This window comes from Mauremys reevesii, linkage group 10 (genome assembly GCF_016161935.1).
Source record: "Mauremys reevesii isolate NIE-2019 linkage group 10, ASM1616193v1, whole genome shotgun sequence".
NCBI classification, from domain to species: domain Eukaryota; kingdom Metazoa; phylum Chordata; order Testudines; family Geoemydidae; genus Mauremys; species Mauremys reevesii.
The window spans coordinates 83609243-83626451 of NC_052632.1; the positions used below are offsets into that span (position 1 = coordinate 83609243).

Genomic DNA, 17209 nt, shown 5'->3' on the forward strand with positions numbered 1-17209 from the left:
AGACCTATAAACCTCTCTCAAGATGGGGGGGAAATCAGAAGACACATAAAGGAATCAAGTGGCTTTTAAGGATATTGGTCTCTAAACAACATTTCACACTGCTTCATTTTTACTGCTACGTGGCTCCTGTCCCTGTAGTTCAGCAGGGGTGGGGTGCTGTGTCCTTCCAGAGGAGATGCCAGTTCTCATGGGGAGTTGCACAGGGAAGGGTGCGCTAGATCAGAAGTGCTGTTGCAGCAGCCCCGGGCTGCTGAGACACTAATAATGTCATTTATACACCTGGAGCTGACTCAGCATCTCAACGAAAACACCCCATCAGTTTATGTAACCAGGCAACACATTCAGGGGTGTCACAGAGCAGAAACAAAACCTCAGCATGCTCCCGCAATGGTGCAAGGCACGAAGCAACTGGCTGGATAACCATACTCAGAGTAGTTATTAATGGTTCCCAATCCTGCTGGAAAGGTATAACAAGAGGGGTTCTGCAGGGGTCTGTTTTGGGACTGGATCTGTTCAATATCTTCATCAACGACTTAGATATTGGCATAGAAAGTATGCTTATTAAGTTTGCAGATGATGCCAAACTGGGAGGGATTGCAACTGCTTTGGAGGATAGGGTCATAATTCAAAATGAACTGGACAAATTGGAGAAATGGTCTGAGGTAAACAGGATGAAGTTTAACAAAGACAAATGCAAAGTGCTCCACTTAGGAAGGAACAATCAGTTTCACACATACAGAACGGGAAGAGACTGTCTAGGAAGGAGTACGGCAGAAAGGGATCTAGGGGTTATAGTGGACCACAAGCTAAATCTGAGTCAACAGTGTGATGCTGTTGCAAAAAAAGCAAACATTCTGGGATGCATTAATAGGTATGTTGTGAGCAAGACACGAGAAGTCATTCTTCCACTCTACTCTGCACTGGTCAGGCCTCAACTGGAGTATTGTGTCCAGTTCTGGGCACTGCATTTCAAGAAAGATGTGGAGAAACTGGAGAGGGTCCAGAGAAGAGCAACAAGAATGATTAAAGGTCTTGAGAACATGACCTATGAAGGAAGCTGAAGGAATTGGGTTTGTTTAGTTTGGAAAAGAGAAGACTGAGAGGGGACATGATAGCAATTTTCAGGTATCTAAAAGAGTGTCAGGAGGAAGAGGGAGAAAACTTGTTCACCTTTGTGACGCAGTAGGGAGTGGGGTGGATTGACCTGGGAATGTCATTTAGTTTTACTGGGACTGTCTGCATGGGGGGATGGGAGAGCAGGGGATGACTTTAGGTGAGGGCCGGTACCTGAGCCAGGAAGAGGGGTGGGGGGAGTCGACACCTTTGCCCAAGAAACTGGTCAAAGGGGGAGGGGGAGAGAGCCTGCTGGAGAGTTTTTGTTTCAGTTTTTGGGCTGGCTGGGAAGAGGCAGGGAACCCCAAGTCTGGGGTCTAAGATCCTTGCACCCCAGAGGGACCTGGCTGGGGGGTCCTGGTTGTACCTACAAGCCCTGTTTGGGACTGTGTCCTGTCATCTAATAAACCTTCTGTTTTGCTGGCTGGCTGAGAGTCACGGTGAATCGCAGGAAGTGGGGGGTGCAGGGCCCTGACTCCCCCACACTCCGTGACAGCCTTAGCCTCTAAGGATAGAACAAGAAGCAATGGGCTTAAACTGCAGCAAGGGAGGTTTAGGTTGGACATTCCTGACAGGAACTTTTTCCTAAACACTGGAATAAATTGCCTAGGGAGGTTGTGGAATCTCCATCTCTGGAGATATTTAAGAGTAGGTTAGATAAATGTCTATCAGGGATGATCTAGACAGTATTTGGTCCTGCCATGAGGGCAGGGGACTGGACTCGATGACCTCTCGAGGTCCCTTCCAGTCCTAGAATCTATGAATCTATCAATAAGTGCTTTGGTGTATAGCAAGGAGGGAATTGTAGTGTTGAAAACCTTGGTGACCCTATCTCCTGCCCTCTCAATCTCATACTTTGAGGTTTGCCTCAGGCAGATTGGCCCTTCCTTATTTGCTTCAGTATTGGCCCATCTAATGGGTAAGGCCTCAAATCATACTTGCTGCTGGGCCTATATGTTGTAAATGGCCCAAGGTCTTGCTGATTGGCAACATCTGCATAAGGGTGAAGTTGACTTGAGCAGCTCTCCCTGTACAGTAGGAATTGGGCATCAGGCGTGGGTATGGGCCTTGTCTCATGGTGCAGCCTCTCCTTTCAGCTGGAACAAAGAAGCTGTTTGTGGAGCACACTGGAGAATCTCATCTCTGGTGAGCTCTGAACTCGTTTGTTCTTTGTAGCCTGCCCAAGAGCAGGGATGTGCACATTTTTACTCTAAACTCTCTGAGGCCATTGAGCTGCTAGCTGCTGGCAGTATGTGACTGTCTGAGGTCAGCTTGTATCCTTCCATGGGGCCCAGACTCTTCTGCTTGCTGAGCCAACAGAATACCCCACTGGCAAGGGGCAGTCAAACCTACACGTCCTGCGTTCTTATTGATCACTTTGGGAGAAATAACCAAGTAAGTAAACACCCTGACTCAAGTACCTAAGGCACATTTTTCATTTTATTAGTTTGTCAAACACCCTCTATAAACCAGCAATGCCTAGAATTGTAAACTTTCCACCTGCTGCCAGAGAACATGCTGTTCCAATTTACCCTGCGAGGGGCTTAATCTCTCACGATTTGAGCCTCTCCCATCTTTTCTCTGCTTTGTAACTCGAAAGTGAGGAGTTTAGTGGCTCCTGTTTGCCTTTTGTTTCCAGGCTGTAGCTGCTGTTGCAGTTCGCAGAGTGAATAATCCTGCAGGCACCCAGCTAGGAATAAAGGTCTGAGAGCATGGCAGATGTTTACTCCTAGGCAGGATCTTAGACATGATGGTGTATTTTTGCACCGTCTGGGGATTGGTCCTGCTTTGAGCAGGGGGTTGGACTAGATACCTCCTGAGGTCCCTTCCAACCCTGATAGTCTATGATTCGATGATTTTCTTTTGTTATTTCTGTTGTTGTAGTGCCCAGAGGCCCCCTTCTGGACCAGGCCTTAGTGAGCTAGAGCAGGGATTGGCAACCTTTGGCCCGCAGCCCGCTAGGGTAAGGCCCCTGGTGGGCCGAGCTGGTTTGTTTACCTGCCATGTCCACAGGTTCGGCCGATAGCGGCTCCCACTGGCCGCGATTCGCTGCTCCAGGCCAATGGGGGCTGCGGGAAGCGGCGCAGGCTCAGGGATGTGCTGGCTGTGGCTTCCCTCATTGGACTGGAGCAGCGAACTGCGGCCAATGGGAGCCGCGATCGGCCAAACCTATGGATGCAGCAGGTAAACAAACTGGCCTGGCCCACCAGGGTGCTTACCCTGCTGGGCTGTGTGCCAAAGGTTGCCGATCCCTGAGCTAGAGGATACTATATTGGAGGGGACCTGATTCATCAGCTGTTCTGGTGAGGGCTGGATTTGGAACAGACTCTGTCTCCTGTCTCTGCAGCTGGCCTCCCAGGCTTACGCACTCTGCTGTGCCGCTGTGTAAGGCATAGGCTTGGGCCAATAGTGGGGCCAAACGAGATTTTGACACATGCTTCTAAATCCACCCTGGCTCTGGGCTGGAACAGCTGTTGTGCTCCTATGAAATAGCTGTTGCAAGTGATTGAGGTGGCATTGTCCAGTGGCTAGGACACCAGAGGTGGAATCAGGAGACCTGGGTTTATTCTCAACTCCCTGTTTTGCTTGGTGCCTTAAGCAAATCGCTTCTCTGTGGCTAGACTAACTCATCTGTAAAATGAGGAGAGCAATGTGTGCCCGCTGCTGCACAGAGCTGTGGAGGTCTGTGGCTGAGGAGCTGCTCTGTGTTACTACGAATGTGCTAGAATGCACTGGCCCAGAACCAGAGGTTTGTTCGTGTACCCAGTTCTCACGCAACGGCCACATGGGTTGCACAGTGAAGCACTCTCAGACTCTAGAGAAACTCTTTGAAGGCGGGTGCAATATAGAGTCATCCTCTGCCTAAGGAAGGAAGTAACCTATTTAATGGGTAGGAGGGGAGTGAGGAGTTGAACAGTAAAGGGCTAGGACAGCTCTTGTAAGAACTGGATCTTGCTGTCCTGAGCAGGTTTCCTAACTGCATTTCATCTGCCCTGTCACTAATTCTGGTTATTTTTACTTGCTCATGGTTTCGCTCTCGATGTACCCAGGGCTAGGCGAGCTCTTCCTTACAACACCACCTGCGCAGATAACATAATTAGCTGTCTGGAATAGGCTGGTCTCCATCTGTTGTTAGCTTCTGTCTTCTACAAACACTAACAAACTGGTGAATAAGAAGCACATGAACTGGAAATAGCAGCAGAACTTAAGTGAGAAGCTGGTTCATGTGTGTGTCTGTTTATTGCACAGGACAGCAGACTCCCCTTTTATTAACCCTAAAAGCATCTGCTGCAGATACTGGGGACCTAAAGTGCCTCAACCCCTCTTGAGTGCTGGGGTAGGTGGGTTCCCTCACTGACTGCTGAGAGCTCATCCCTGCATGGTGAGAGTTCTGGGGTACGGTCCTGGCTGGGGCTGAGTTGGTTCAACAGTAAGTAAGGAATCTGATCCGTGGAAGTGAGGTGCAGGCTCAGCCCTTTACTCATAAAGTGTGGTAGGTAGCTGTGCTGTTCCCCTTGTGTATGGAAAGCGAAAATGCCACATTTTCAAGGCAAAAGTTTGACAGAATGGCTCCATTTACTGACCTAAAGAAGCTTCCTTTTGAAATGCTGATTATTTAAAGTATGTAGTGTTTAGATGAGATATGCAAATAGAAGTTACAGGAATGCTAGACCAGTATTTGGAAAATTAGAGTCTACTACTTAATCTAGCTATCTCCTGGTTTTAGGACAGTTAGAAGATTCTAATGGATACATCTTGGATCCTGCCCCTTTTCCCTAGACCTGACAAAATGAACGCTGTCTCCCAGAGTGAGCGACCAGCGCTTTGAGATTAAAATATTGATTAGGTGGCATTAGTGGCAACATGCAGGTTTTGTATCGTTTGCAAATCTGCTGGTAATACGTGGCACGGATTCTTTCTTTCTTTGTATTTGTAGAAATCTCTCTAGTGCGCAGAGTATAGGATCAGCCTCTAGCCCATACATGAAAACACAATAGAAAGGGCTGCTGGTAATATCTGCCAAACTCCCCCAGCCTGCTCCTCCTCAGTAGCCCAAGAAACAGTCTTTCACCAATAATTAAAATGATTTGAAGAACCATAAGTATTCCTAGTATAGAAGGAAAGGGTGGGAGTGTGGAAGGATAACGGAGAGGCTGTTTTTTCCGTAGATTTAATGAATGGGAGGTATAAGGGTTGTTCTCGTAAATAAAAGCTTCCTTTGGCGTCAACAGAACAAATGAAATTACGGGTTGATAGAATAAGGGAATTCGGTTTCACTTCTGTTATGCTGGGAACTGCAGCTATAGGACTGTAGTAAATGTTCATTTATGTAGGGAAAACAGATATTGAAATTCTTAAGAACCTAGTTCATGATGTTGCTTTGTTTGATGTAGATAGTCTCTGCAGATTTTAGGGCATTTGCTTAAACAAACACATTGTGTGGCTAATTTAGATAACTTTCTTTAACAAAAGGAGGGAAAGGATTCAGGGCGCTGTAAATGGTAAGATCAGGAAAGGATGATAACGTGTAGCTCCCATTCATTTTTAGTAAATTTATCCCTGCAGTCTGTGAAATTAGAGATTTCCATCTATATCCAGCTCTCCTCTAGCAATGGTTTAATAGAGGGATGTACTAGAGATTTGGTCTGTAATGTGAATTCTCCAGTATTTAACAAATTGAGATTATAAATACAGTAAAAGGCCTTTGGTGTCATTGATTTTGAAACTAGAAATCTGCCCAAAATTATTATGTAAATTAATCAAATTCAGGGCTGGTATGTCTTAATGAGGAAAAAGGTGTCCTCAATGTTCTGGGCTGTGTTGAGTTGTTACTTGTTATATTCTTCCTCTCTCAGTGAGCGCACTCAGAAAGTTTCTACTTCTTTGAAAACTGTTGTTGGTTTTTACCCATGTTCCCCATTGTAGGTGCAGGAAATAAAACTTTCCAACTGGTAGAAACTTTTAAAATGTAGACTGCAAGTGGCTCCATCGAGGAAACACTAATGGTGAGAGAGCCGTTTCCCAGCTGTGGAAAGAAAGCCATTCACTTTTCTCTTTGAATCCCATCCTGTAATCAGTTCTGATGGGGGTGATGCTTGCACTGAACCCCTGCGCTGTGTGTGGGAACAGAGATCTGCCCAGCTGGAGCTCATGGCAGGCTTGGGACTTTAGAGAATGAGTCACTTATCCCTAACTTTATCCTACTTATAATAATTCACACTAAATCCTGTTTCATATTGAAAGGAAAACCAATTCAATTTCTGCTCTCAGGAGCTGTGCCCTCAGCTAATGACAAAGCTGTCCTTGGGCTCCCCCTGCCTGGGGCAGAATGGCAGACATTCAGTGGTCTTTGTGACTTGTCTGTCCTGGTTTACAATGTGGTGCCTATGGCCTAATGCTTTATCCAAAATGGTTAATGTGAATGGGAGGAGGAGACAGGCCTGTGCAGAATGCAGCTCCTTATCATTGTGTGTATTAGCGGTATGGAGCGATCATCAGAGCGCACAAGGCTTAGTTCTTTGAACATCACTGGAAGTATTCAGAATTCCAAACCAAGGACGACTTACAATAAAATTCCAGTGCAAAGCCCTGGGTGTAATATGGGGACACACAAATGTGCTGGGCACTGCAGCCACCAGGGCCTGCTGTGCTGGTAATTGATTGTGTGATTGTTAGGGTGTGTCTCGCTAGAATTTTGTTAATCAGTTGTGCAGCTGGGTGTGAGGACGATCACTTCTGTGGCTGTGTGAAGGAGGAATGGAGAGTCTCCAGCTAGCCTGGGACTTGAGAATTTTGTGTCCAATTAATAGCACTACACTTTGATAGCAGTTTTCAGCTGTGGATTTCAACATGAAGCCTCACCACCCCTCTGATATGTGAAAATGTACTAGCCCCATTTTACAGGTAGGGGGCTGGGAGAGAACTCACCCATGGCCACACAGCCAGGAACCGCTGAGCTGGGGCTAATCCCCAGGACTCTCATGACTTGACCACACAATCTTGTTTCTTCTTGAAGTTCTGAAAACTACTTCTATAAACTAGATCTGCAGCATGGTTGAGAGGCAGTGGGACAGCAGCCTTGGCATGGAGCTGCTCCCTCCTCGCAAAGACGTGGTTCATATCAGCCATAAGAGCAAGGTCCTAGGCTCACCTACCTAGTGCCCTATGGAGATTTTACTATATCACAGCAACCCTGCTCCCCGAGGCAGTCTGCAAAATGGAATCGCAGGGCTAGTGTGGTTGCAGTAGCAGAGCTGGCTGCCTAGGGAAGCTGCCCAAAGCTGCACCTGACCTAGTCCTATCCTGTACTAGCAGCATCTCTTTTTAGAAAGACTAAACGTCACCTGCTCTGCCACCAGGAAACTCAGCAATGATAGCTGGAGGTTTTTGCCAAGAATGATACTGTTAGGTGACCTGTCACTCCACCCATGGTAGACGTGCTTGTATCTTTATTGGAATCTGAACTGTTTACCTCTAACATATATTAACAAATGTGCCCATCTGCAGGAAACTAATTACAAAAAATCAGAGCAGTGAGCATAGGAGTGCAAACAAAAAGCATACGGGCTCCAGCAAGCAGCCAACACAACTTGTATCTGGAGTAGGTCACTGTTTATACTGCTGGTTAATTGGAGGCAGAAATATTGAGAGTTGAGAAGACCTTAGAAAAAGATAAAAAGGGAGGGTCACTTCAGTTCTGTTACTTGCAGGCTAGCTGTGCAGAAACAGACGAGTGTAGAACAGGCTCTAGTTTGTACTTTTCAGTTTCTAAAGCTCTACCCCGTAGAGCAAAGCCCGTCAGACTCTCATGCCATGGCCGTCCCAATCTCTTCCTACGGCAAGCCAGCCTCAGTCTTTCCTTTGTGACTTTCCTCCCATATAATAAATTTCCTGTTGTCATTGCGACAGCCTTTATTCTGGTATCATACTCGTATACCTAGTAGCACGATTCGTTTATCAGTCATTCTATGAGAAGCTATTGATCACAGAAACAGCATGCAAATAAGCACTTTCTAGATACAAGTGTGCGTGGGGGAGGAACTTGCCGAAAAAAATCAGTAGTGTGTCTTAGACTGGAATAGATTGCAGTATTGAATTACGCACATGTTATACAGTAAAGTCAATGCCCCCCCCCCATGCTTTATGGGTGGAATTTCTTTAAAATGAGCTTTGTGGCCTTTTTAGCCTCTGCGGCTCTCCTAACGAGCAGAGCATGGTGCAGAGTCAGTTACAAGGGTCAGGTGGCCAAGTGCAGTGCAATATTCTGTGCTTCTTAACTGGCCTCTGCATCGCTGTCCGAGTCAATGCCAGCCCGTGGGTCTACACGCAGGGAGTCATACTTGGGGGGTGGGGTGCCTGGCTCTGGTGGGAGTGCTCCAGGGGGAGGAACTTCATCACGGGGGGTGATGTTGGTGTCCTCATGTTGGAACCCAAGATTGGTGTGCGCCTCCACCAGCTCTGACACTGTCGGAGGTGTGTCTGGGTACTGGGCCCGGGCTCGTTTCTGCTTCAGGCCTTTGCACCAGCTGATGATGTTAATTATGGTGATCCACAGAAAGTCAATGATGATTTCTCCAAATTCAATGAGGCACAGCACCGAGCCCCCCATCCAGAACCCAAACTGGCCGCCCAAGCTTGACAGGAGCCACACAATCTGAAATAGGAAAACGAGGTCAGGACCCACCTACCATCGGCCCCAGGAGCGTGCGTGCGTGTGTGTGGTGAAGTTTAACTAGGTGACTAGCCACACCTAGATCACACCTGCAACATTTAGCTCAGGCCCTCATGTTGCAGGCACAGAGGTGTGTGAAGGCAGCTGCTCCCCCCAAAGGAGATTTCACGGTGCTCCTAAGCATCACTTCCCCCGCCCCAACCAAGGATAAAGGAGGAGGTGGGTCAGCAGCAGGAATGAAGAAGGGATTGTGAACCAGCCTCTAGAGAGTAGTACTGACCAGGAGGAGTTCAGTCCCACACAGCAGCTACACTGAGCAGCACAGCAGGTGCATTTACCACCCAGTCCAGGTGATGGAGACACCTCTAAATACTTCAGATTAATCTCTGGGGAGCTGCATGGACACTGCTCGGAGACTGAGACTGGCAGAGTCATTTCAGTGGGAACTCTGCAGGTATTTGGCTTCTGGAAAAGGCTACGGAAACATGCTCTGGCACGTGTGTTAGAGGCAGGAGCCTGATACTGCACTTACGGTTGTAGCCGCAGATTCCGAGATGGTTCTGTAGTTATACTCTTGGAAGTAAATATTTAGCTTGATGATCCCATTTCTGTAGGACACAAGAATTAATTCAGACTAAATTCTAGCCCTGTGCATTTACTCAAGTGTAGTTCCAGCTGGACTCTGGTTCTCCCTGGGAGGGGCTGGGCTTGCATTTGGGATCAAGCTTCCCAAAGCAGCACTAGGGGTGACATTTATAATATTCTTTCTGTTAAACACACAGTCTGGCATGTAGAGGAGGTAGAAATGGTGAGACTGGTTGCTGGGGGAGAGATCTTGTTCTCAGGCACCTTATAAATTGAATCCCTTAAGGAGTCAAAGGTGCATTAAAAACAGAGCAGCCTAGTGACTGTATTGGAAGTGCTTTGAGACTCTTGGGGGAACTTGCCAGGAGCAAATGTCTGGGAGCTGATTAGCAACCTTTCCTCTGACTGACACATCTGAATAACCCCTGATGGCTGTTCTGGAGGCAGTCAAGGGATGGCATAAACTGTGTGCTAGGGAGGCGTTTGGTTTTGCCTGTGTTAGCATTTTCTGGTGGTTTTTAGAGCTGTTCCTGAGAAAGTGCTGGAGCTTAGTTTTGTAGCCATTTGACACCATTTTAAAAGAGACGTGGTAAAATTAGGCTTCGAAATCCATATTTAAGCACCTAAATAGGAGCCTGCTTTTCAGAGAGGCCAAGCCGCCCCTCTCCCATTGAAGCCAACGTGGGCTCTCGCCACTTCCAGAATTGCCTAACGTTGAAGTAAGAAAATTTTGGCCATCACCTTTACTTATTTGTTTCTGCCAAGTCTCTGGCCTGGTCTACACTACGCGTTTAAGCCAAATTTAGCAGTGTTAAACCGAATTAACCCTGCACTCGTCCACACAATGAAGCCCTTTATATCGATATAAAGGGCTCTTTAAACCGATTTCTGTACTCCTCCCCGACGAGGGGAGTAGCGCTGAAATCGGTATTGCCATGTTGGATTAGGGTTAGTGTGGCCGCAATTCAACGGTATTGGCCTCCAGGCGGTATCCCACAATGCACCATTGTGAGCGCTCTGGAAAGCAATCTGAACTCAGATGCACTGGCCAGGTAGACAGGAAAAGCCCCGCGAACTTTTGAATTTCATTTCCTGTTTGCCCAGCGTGGAGCTCTGATCAGCACGGGTGGCGATGCAGTCCCAAATCCAAAAAGAGCTCCAGCATGGACCGTACGGGAGATTCTGGATCTGATCGCTGTATGGGGAGGCAAATCTGTTCTATCAGAGCTCCGTTACAGAAGACGAAATGACAAAGCATTTGAAAAAATCTCCAGGCTATGATAGACAGAGGCCACAGCACAGTGCTGTGTGACAAGCGTAATGGAAAGCCAAAGAATCAAATGGACACTCAGGTAGGGAGCGGGGACTGAGGACTCCAGCTATCCCACAGTCCCTGCAGTCTCCGAAAAGCATTTGCATTCTTGGCTGAGCTCCCAATGCCTGAAGGGGTCAAAAACATTTTCCCGGGTGTTTCAGGGTGTATGTCGTCAATTTACACCCTTCCCCCCCCCCCCAAAAGAAAAGGAAAAAAACCCGTTTCTCGGCGCTTTTCAATGTCACTGTATGTCTACTGCATGCTGCTGGTAGACGCGGTGCTGCAGCACTGAACAGCAGCATCCCCTCCCCTTCCTTTCCTGATGGCAGACAGTACAAAATGGTGGAAAACCGTCTTCATCATCCCGTGAGTGCTCCTGGCTGGCCTCGGTGAGGTCGGCCGGGGGCGCTTGGGAAAAAATGGGAATGACTCCTGGTCATTCCCGGCAGATGGTATAAAATGCTTGGTGACCGTCCTCATCATAGCAGCTGGAGACTGAGCTCCATCAGCCCCTCCTCCCCCCACCCCTTTTGTTGGTGGCACCAGGCATGACCCAGTGTTGACAGAGGGGTGGAAAATGACAGTGCCAATGAAGGCTCCCTGTATTAGGCCTCTGCTTGTCCGAACCGCTTCTATGTTTAGACTTTAATTAACCCCACAGGCCAGATGGAAAGAATGGAATGTGTGGCAACTAGTTATCAGTACCAGGAGGCAATTATACAGCCTGCTTGCACCTGGCTAAAGGGAGTGAAACAGAATGACTGGTCAAGAAAAGTTACTAACGAGATAATATATTTTTTGCCAAGTATGATCTAACCTGTTTAGAGCAATTGCTACGTTATAATGTATTTGCTGTATGGGAACTGAAAAGGAGGGAGAAGAGGGGGGGAAGGGGGGGAGCTGGGCATTGGGGGTAATAGACATGCTTAGCTAAGATCATGTATAAAGACAGAGAGCTGCTTGTCTGGGGGGTGCTTGATCTGAGACGTGTGTCTCCAAGCATCCTGCGCTTTGAGATCTCAAATAAACCTTTTTTTGCTTCTCCACCCTGGTGTGTCTAATTGGAGCGAGGCACTCCGGGCAACGAACCACTGTTGCTGTAGCCTCAGGTATTTTGTGCCGGCAACACTTTCATGTCTAAAGAAAAGATTCTGTACTGCCTGGACTATCATAGCAGCGGGAGGCTGCGCTCCTTGCACCCCCCCCCCCCTTTAATGTCCTGCCTGGACTATCATAGCAGCGGGAGGCTGTGCTCCTTGCACCCCCCCCCCTTTAATGTCCTGCCTGGACTATCATAGCAGCTGGAGGCTGCCTCCCCCTCATTTTATCTCGCTAAAAAGTCAGAGTTTCTTATTCCTGCATTCTTTATTACTTTATCACACAAATGGGGGGACACTGCAACGGTAGCCCAGGAGGGTTGGAGGAAGAGGGAAGCAACGGCTGGGGTTGTTGCAGGGGCACCCCCTAGAATGGCATGCAGCTCATCATTTCTGCCGGATCTCTGGGGCTCTGACCCGGAGCAGCTGTGCTCTCTGGTTCTCTAGTACACTTGCCCCATATTCTAGGCAGAACTGAGTCTATTTTTAGACAAAACATAAAGAAGGGAATGACCCGGGGAGTCATTCCCATTTTTGTCCACGCGCCCCCGGCCGACCTCGGCGAGGCCAGCCAGGAGCACCCATGACAGCAGTAGACGGTACAAAATGATGGATAACGGTCATCGCCAGTTTCCAATTGCAAACGGTGCAAAATGACTGATAACCATCATCTCATTGCCGATTTACAATGGCAGACGGTGCAAGAGGGATGGTAATCGTCTCTGCTAACTTGCAAAGGCAAATGAATGCTGCTGTGTAGCACTGCAGTACTGCCTCTGTCAGCAGCATCCAGTACACATACGGTGACAGTGACAAAAGGCAAAACAGGCTCCATGGTTGCCATGCTATGGCGTCTGCCAGGGCAATCCAGGGGAAAAAGGACGCGAAATGATTGTCTGCCGTTGCTTTCACGGAGGAAGGACTGAGTGACGACATTTACCCAGAATCACCCGCGACACTGTTTTTGCACCATCATGCATTGGGATCTCAACCCAGAATTCCAATGGGCAGGGGAGACTGCGGGAACTATGGGATAGCTACAGGATAACTACCCACAGTGCAACGCTCCGGAAATCGACACTAGCCTCAGTACATGGACACACACTGCCGAATTAATGTGCTTAGTGTGGCCGCGTGCACTCGACTTTATACAATCTGTTTTAAAAAACTAGTTTCTGTAAAATTGGAATAATCCCGTAGTGTAGACGTACCCTCTGTCATGGCGGCATTTCCTGTTTGCTTCTGCCTCAGTCTCTTAAATCTATTTTATGACTCACATTATTATGGAGTTAGGCTAACTCCCATGAAGGCCTTGTTAATGTTCCTCTGCTGTTTGCCACAGAACGTGGTCTCTCGCACATCACCAAACCTGGTAGCTAGCTGGTTTTACTTTCATGCTCCGCCAAGCATTATTATTGTGCTACTTCTGTCCATTTTTGCCAGACCTTTTATGGCCAGCCAGCCTCGCATTCATTCTCTAATTCAGCACAGAACCTGCAACTTTATCTGTAGTCATCCCTTGGGCAAATGGACTTCAGTTGCAGAGAACCTCCTTGTCCTGCCTCAGTTTAAAACATCAAAGTCTGCAAATAACCCCAGGCTAACAGCTCCTAATACTGAGACCCCACAGGGGAAGAGTCAGGGTCACAGGTCTGCTCCAGGCGGTTGCCTCTAGTCCACTTCTCCCTCAGAACCTAATCACATGGTCTCGTTCTGCACAATGGCATGATTTCATGTCCACTGTAATTTTCTCTCAGATCTGTTTTTACTCACCTGTCCAGAGTCACGTTTGTTGACAGATCTCTTTCATAGGACAAAATATGGAAAATCCACTCCTAGGAAATGAAAATTGATTCATAACTGAAAAGGGAAATGTTCTCTCTGAGCCGCATGCGCTCTGGGGGAGGTAAAATATCACCTCCAAGGTCCACAGAAAGCGGGAACCTCTGGCACTTGCCCATACTAAATAACCATTGATGTTACACTACATAAAGGAATTTGTGATTCAGTCAATAGCAATTGCAGATACATGACTTTCCTCCAAGCCATAGAACCAGGGCCCAGAGAAGCAAATCAACAGGAAAATTCCTGCTGAAATGGTAAGAGAAGTAATTGTGCAGAGATTCCAATTTTCTATCAGTCCATGTTACAGGCCCTGAAATTTTAGCTTCACTGTTCTCAACTGATCATGAGAGAATGTGGTGAGGTGACTTAGAGAGTGTTTGGGAAAATGGGATCAGACAGGAAGCAGAGTCAAATTTCCATCATTGGAAGGATTTGGGGTCTGAACTCAAGTAAATGAAACCTTCCAAAGGGCCAGTTTGATGAAGTGAGTTGCCTATTATGGCAGTGTTTCTTAGCAAGTGGGGCAGTAGATGAGAACTGTCTAGAGTCTGAACAGGTAGAGGACTTAGGCCAGGAGAAGCATCTCCCTTCACAGAAACCTCAACTAAAACTTGATACCCCAGTGGGGATGAGTGACAAGTTAACCTCAACCTCAAATAAAACTAGAGCTCTAAAAATACAGGGAGGAAAATCTGCATCAGTGTTAGAGAAGAGCATTTAAAGAGAAAATAAAGCCCAAGTACAGTAGGGAAGAGGAAACAATAGGAGAATCTTTAAGTATGCTGGAAGTCAGCAAAATCAGAGAACAGGAGGCAAGGGTGTTCTGAATTTTAGAACTGGGTAAATATAAGAACTATTCCCATGTATGATTAGAAAGATGTCATAGAACCTGTATCTGTTCTGAATAACCACTTTTATTACCCAGATGTTCTACCTAGAAAAATGGGGAAAAGTGAGTACACGCATAACGTATTTAACAAAGATTATCTTCGCAGCTCTAGTAGATCTGCTGTCAGTCTAGCTCCTGCTTTTTTAGTCTCCAGGTAATTTCCTGGTTGCTCGGAGCGCTGTTCGTTGTTGCAACATCGACTCTGTACTGTGCTGATCCAGAGTGAGCTGACATAGTTCGTGGCTTTTACCAGTGATGACACCAAGGCATTGTCGGTTCTGCAGAAGCATTTACCAACTACGGAATGAGTCCCTGAGTCATTCTCTCAGGTTTGCATAATTGTTCTAACCTGTTCTTAGATAAGCAGAAGCTATTAACATGGGTTTGTACCAGAGGAGGTGACACCACTTCTTCCATTACCTTCTGCTGCTCTCAGAAACCTGCTGGATTCCTGCTAAATCCTGCTCACATTTAAAACTCCCTGTAAAGTCAGCCATGACTAATGAAGTAGGGAAGTTTACAGCAGCTGAGAGTGAGAGATACTTTTAAATACTTTAAGGCTTACTTTGATCAAAGGTCTCTCTAAACGAGAATAGACCTTGGTCTTGAATGTACACAAAGTAGGGCAGACTAGAGGATGTTACACCCATCTAAAATCTTGTCGAAAATCTTGTATGATGATGATGTATTAAACATATAGAATGTGATCATACAATTAAAGACTTGTCACGTATATGGAGAGCCCTGCACGGATACAAAATTGGTATCTGCGTCCAATCTGCAATCTGCAAACGGTCCATGGATATAAAGCTGCTCTCCGCAGATTTGCAGATCTACATATATACATAAAGAGGCAGAGTTAAGGCTTTGTGTGCAACCTTATTTTTTACATTTCTTGACCTTTGGCTGCTTAAGTCTGCAGCCTGAACATTTACTTAATGAATATATTTATGGAATGTTGAACTTTTTCACACTGGCTATTGCATGAGATCTTATCACACTTTTCTACTTCAGATAACTCTTTCATCTAGTACAAAGGTGGATGGTTTTTGTTGTTCTCTGCTATTGAGAGAGGGTGAAGTCCAATAGGTTCCATGTTGCTTCTCTAGCAGCTTCCAGCTGTTCTTGGGTAAGTGAACTATGCAGATCATAGTGAGGTGCGTAAGCTAGACAGGGAGTTTATGGTGAAATGCACAGTAGCCTTCCGTTACGGCTGGGAGTCCTGGACCATGTTCCTATTGTATAGCTTTGGCTGGGCAGCTCTGTCTGTGGAGCAGTGAGCTACAAAGGCGAGTGCGGTATTGATTTGAAAGAGGCGGCCATTGTTCTCATTGTAGTTAAAGAACATCTAAAATAATGAAGAGCCGGATTCTCCTCTCACTGACACCAATTTTACATGGTTCTAACTATCAGCTATTCCTGATTTTCACCTATTTGAAAGAACTGAGGCCTTATCTGCTTTTTATAACCAGATACAATATTCCTGGTTCCAATTCTGTTAAAGAAAAAGCTCTCCCTCCCTGTTCGTATTTCACATCCTGGAGAGTCTCTCTGCTGAGTGCTGACAAAGTGTCGATTAGCAGAGAGAGGGAGGTTGCCCAGCTGAACACGTTAACTTCAAACACGGAGGGATTCACATCTCATTATCAATCTCCATTTTAAAAGTTAGAAATTGGCTTTACCTCGGAAGCCTCAGACGGCCAATCTGCCATCGATATGGTCATCTTGTACTGAGTGTCGCTGGAAAGAAGAGACAAGAACATTAATACACAGAATTTCTTGCTTCCCTTAAATCACCAGAACTTGAGTTTGATTTCAAACCCCCCAAAAAGGATTTTAGATTTTAAGATCAGTGTTCACTGAGCGATGAATTCCCTCCACCTTGAGAGCTGCCAGAGAGAGTTCATGTACTTACTTGCACGTTTCCTTACAAGAGTCAATACAAAACTGCCTGTGTCTTATACTTGATCTCAGTGAAGAATAGCAATATGCTGTTTGGTGAAAACAAAAAGCAAACAAGCCTTTCAGATAAGAACTTTGCTGCTACACAAATTTGCATCCCCTTTAAGCTTCTGGCTTTTTTGGAAAGCCATTTAAGCAAAAACAGTTAAACTCTTAGACGATGTAACTTTTTGCAGATAGCTATTATTAAGGGCTTAACAGATTGATTCTGCAGCACTGTACTACGTAAGATGGATCTTCATCACCCCAGCAGGTTTCATGGGCTGCCACTTGAAACAGAACCTCATTGAATATACTAATGCACCTTGTTTTACTACAATCCCTTTTCTGCGAATGTCTGTCACAAGAGACCTGCAGCACTCGGAAACATTCAGAGCAGACACAGTTATGCTGAGGATTGCATCAGCTCTGTCCCACCTTGTACTGAAAGGGGGGGGAATTTATCTGGGGATCGGTACAAACCCGTGGAGAAGTGCTGACCTTTCCGGGCTAGGAAGACCTGAAATGCTGAGGCTGGTGGTTTCTGTTCACTCCATAGCCCAGAGTAGAAAACCCTGTCATCCCACGTGGTGGTGGTGTTACCAGCTGGCCACCTCTGTGTGAGCAGCCTTCAGCTAAGCTGCTGTGGAAGCTGAGGTTTCTTAATCTGATGCCAGAGCTAGGAACTCTGCCTCCCTCCTCACTATCCACCTGGTTAGCAAACGGAGCCACTGCTGAACTCCTACAAGCAA

At 46.6% G+C, this 17209-nt stretch overlaps 1 protein-coding gene across 1 annotated transcript in view; it reads right to left on the reverse strand.

The window, feature by feature from the left end:
• Positions 1 to 7357: 7357 nt before the first annotated feature.
• Positions 7358 to 17209, reverse strand: part of SCNN1B (sodium channel epithelial 1 subunit beta) — a 39310-nt gene continuing 29458 nt past the window's right edge. The window contains exons 9-13 of the mRNA XM_039493135.1: positions 16432 to 16507; positions 16199 to 16256; positions 13556 to 13617; positions 9318 to 9393; positions 7358 to 8767 (exon numbers count right to left, since the gene is read on the reverse strand). Coding sequence (XP_039349069.1) covers positions 8387 to 8767; positions 9318 to 9393; positions 13556 to 13617; positions 16199 to 16256; positions 16432 to 16507 — 653 coding nt within the window. The 3' untranslated portion in view covers positions 7358 to 8386. The remainder of the gene's footprint in view (positions 8768 to 9317; positions 9394 to 13555; positions 13618 to 16198; positions 16257 to 16431; positions 16508 to 17209) is intronic.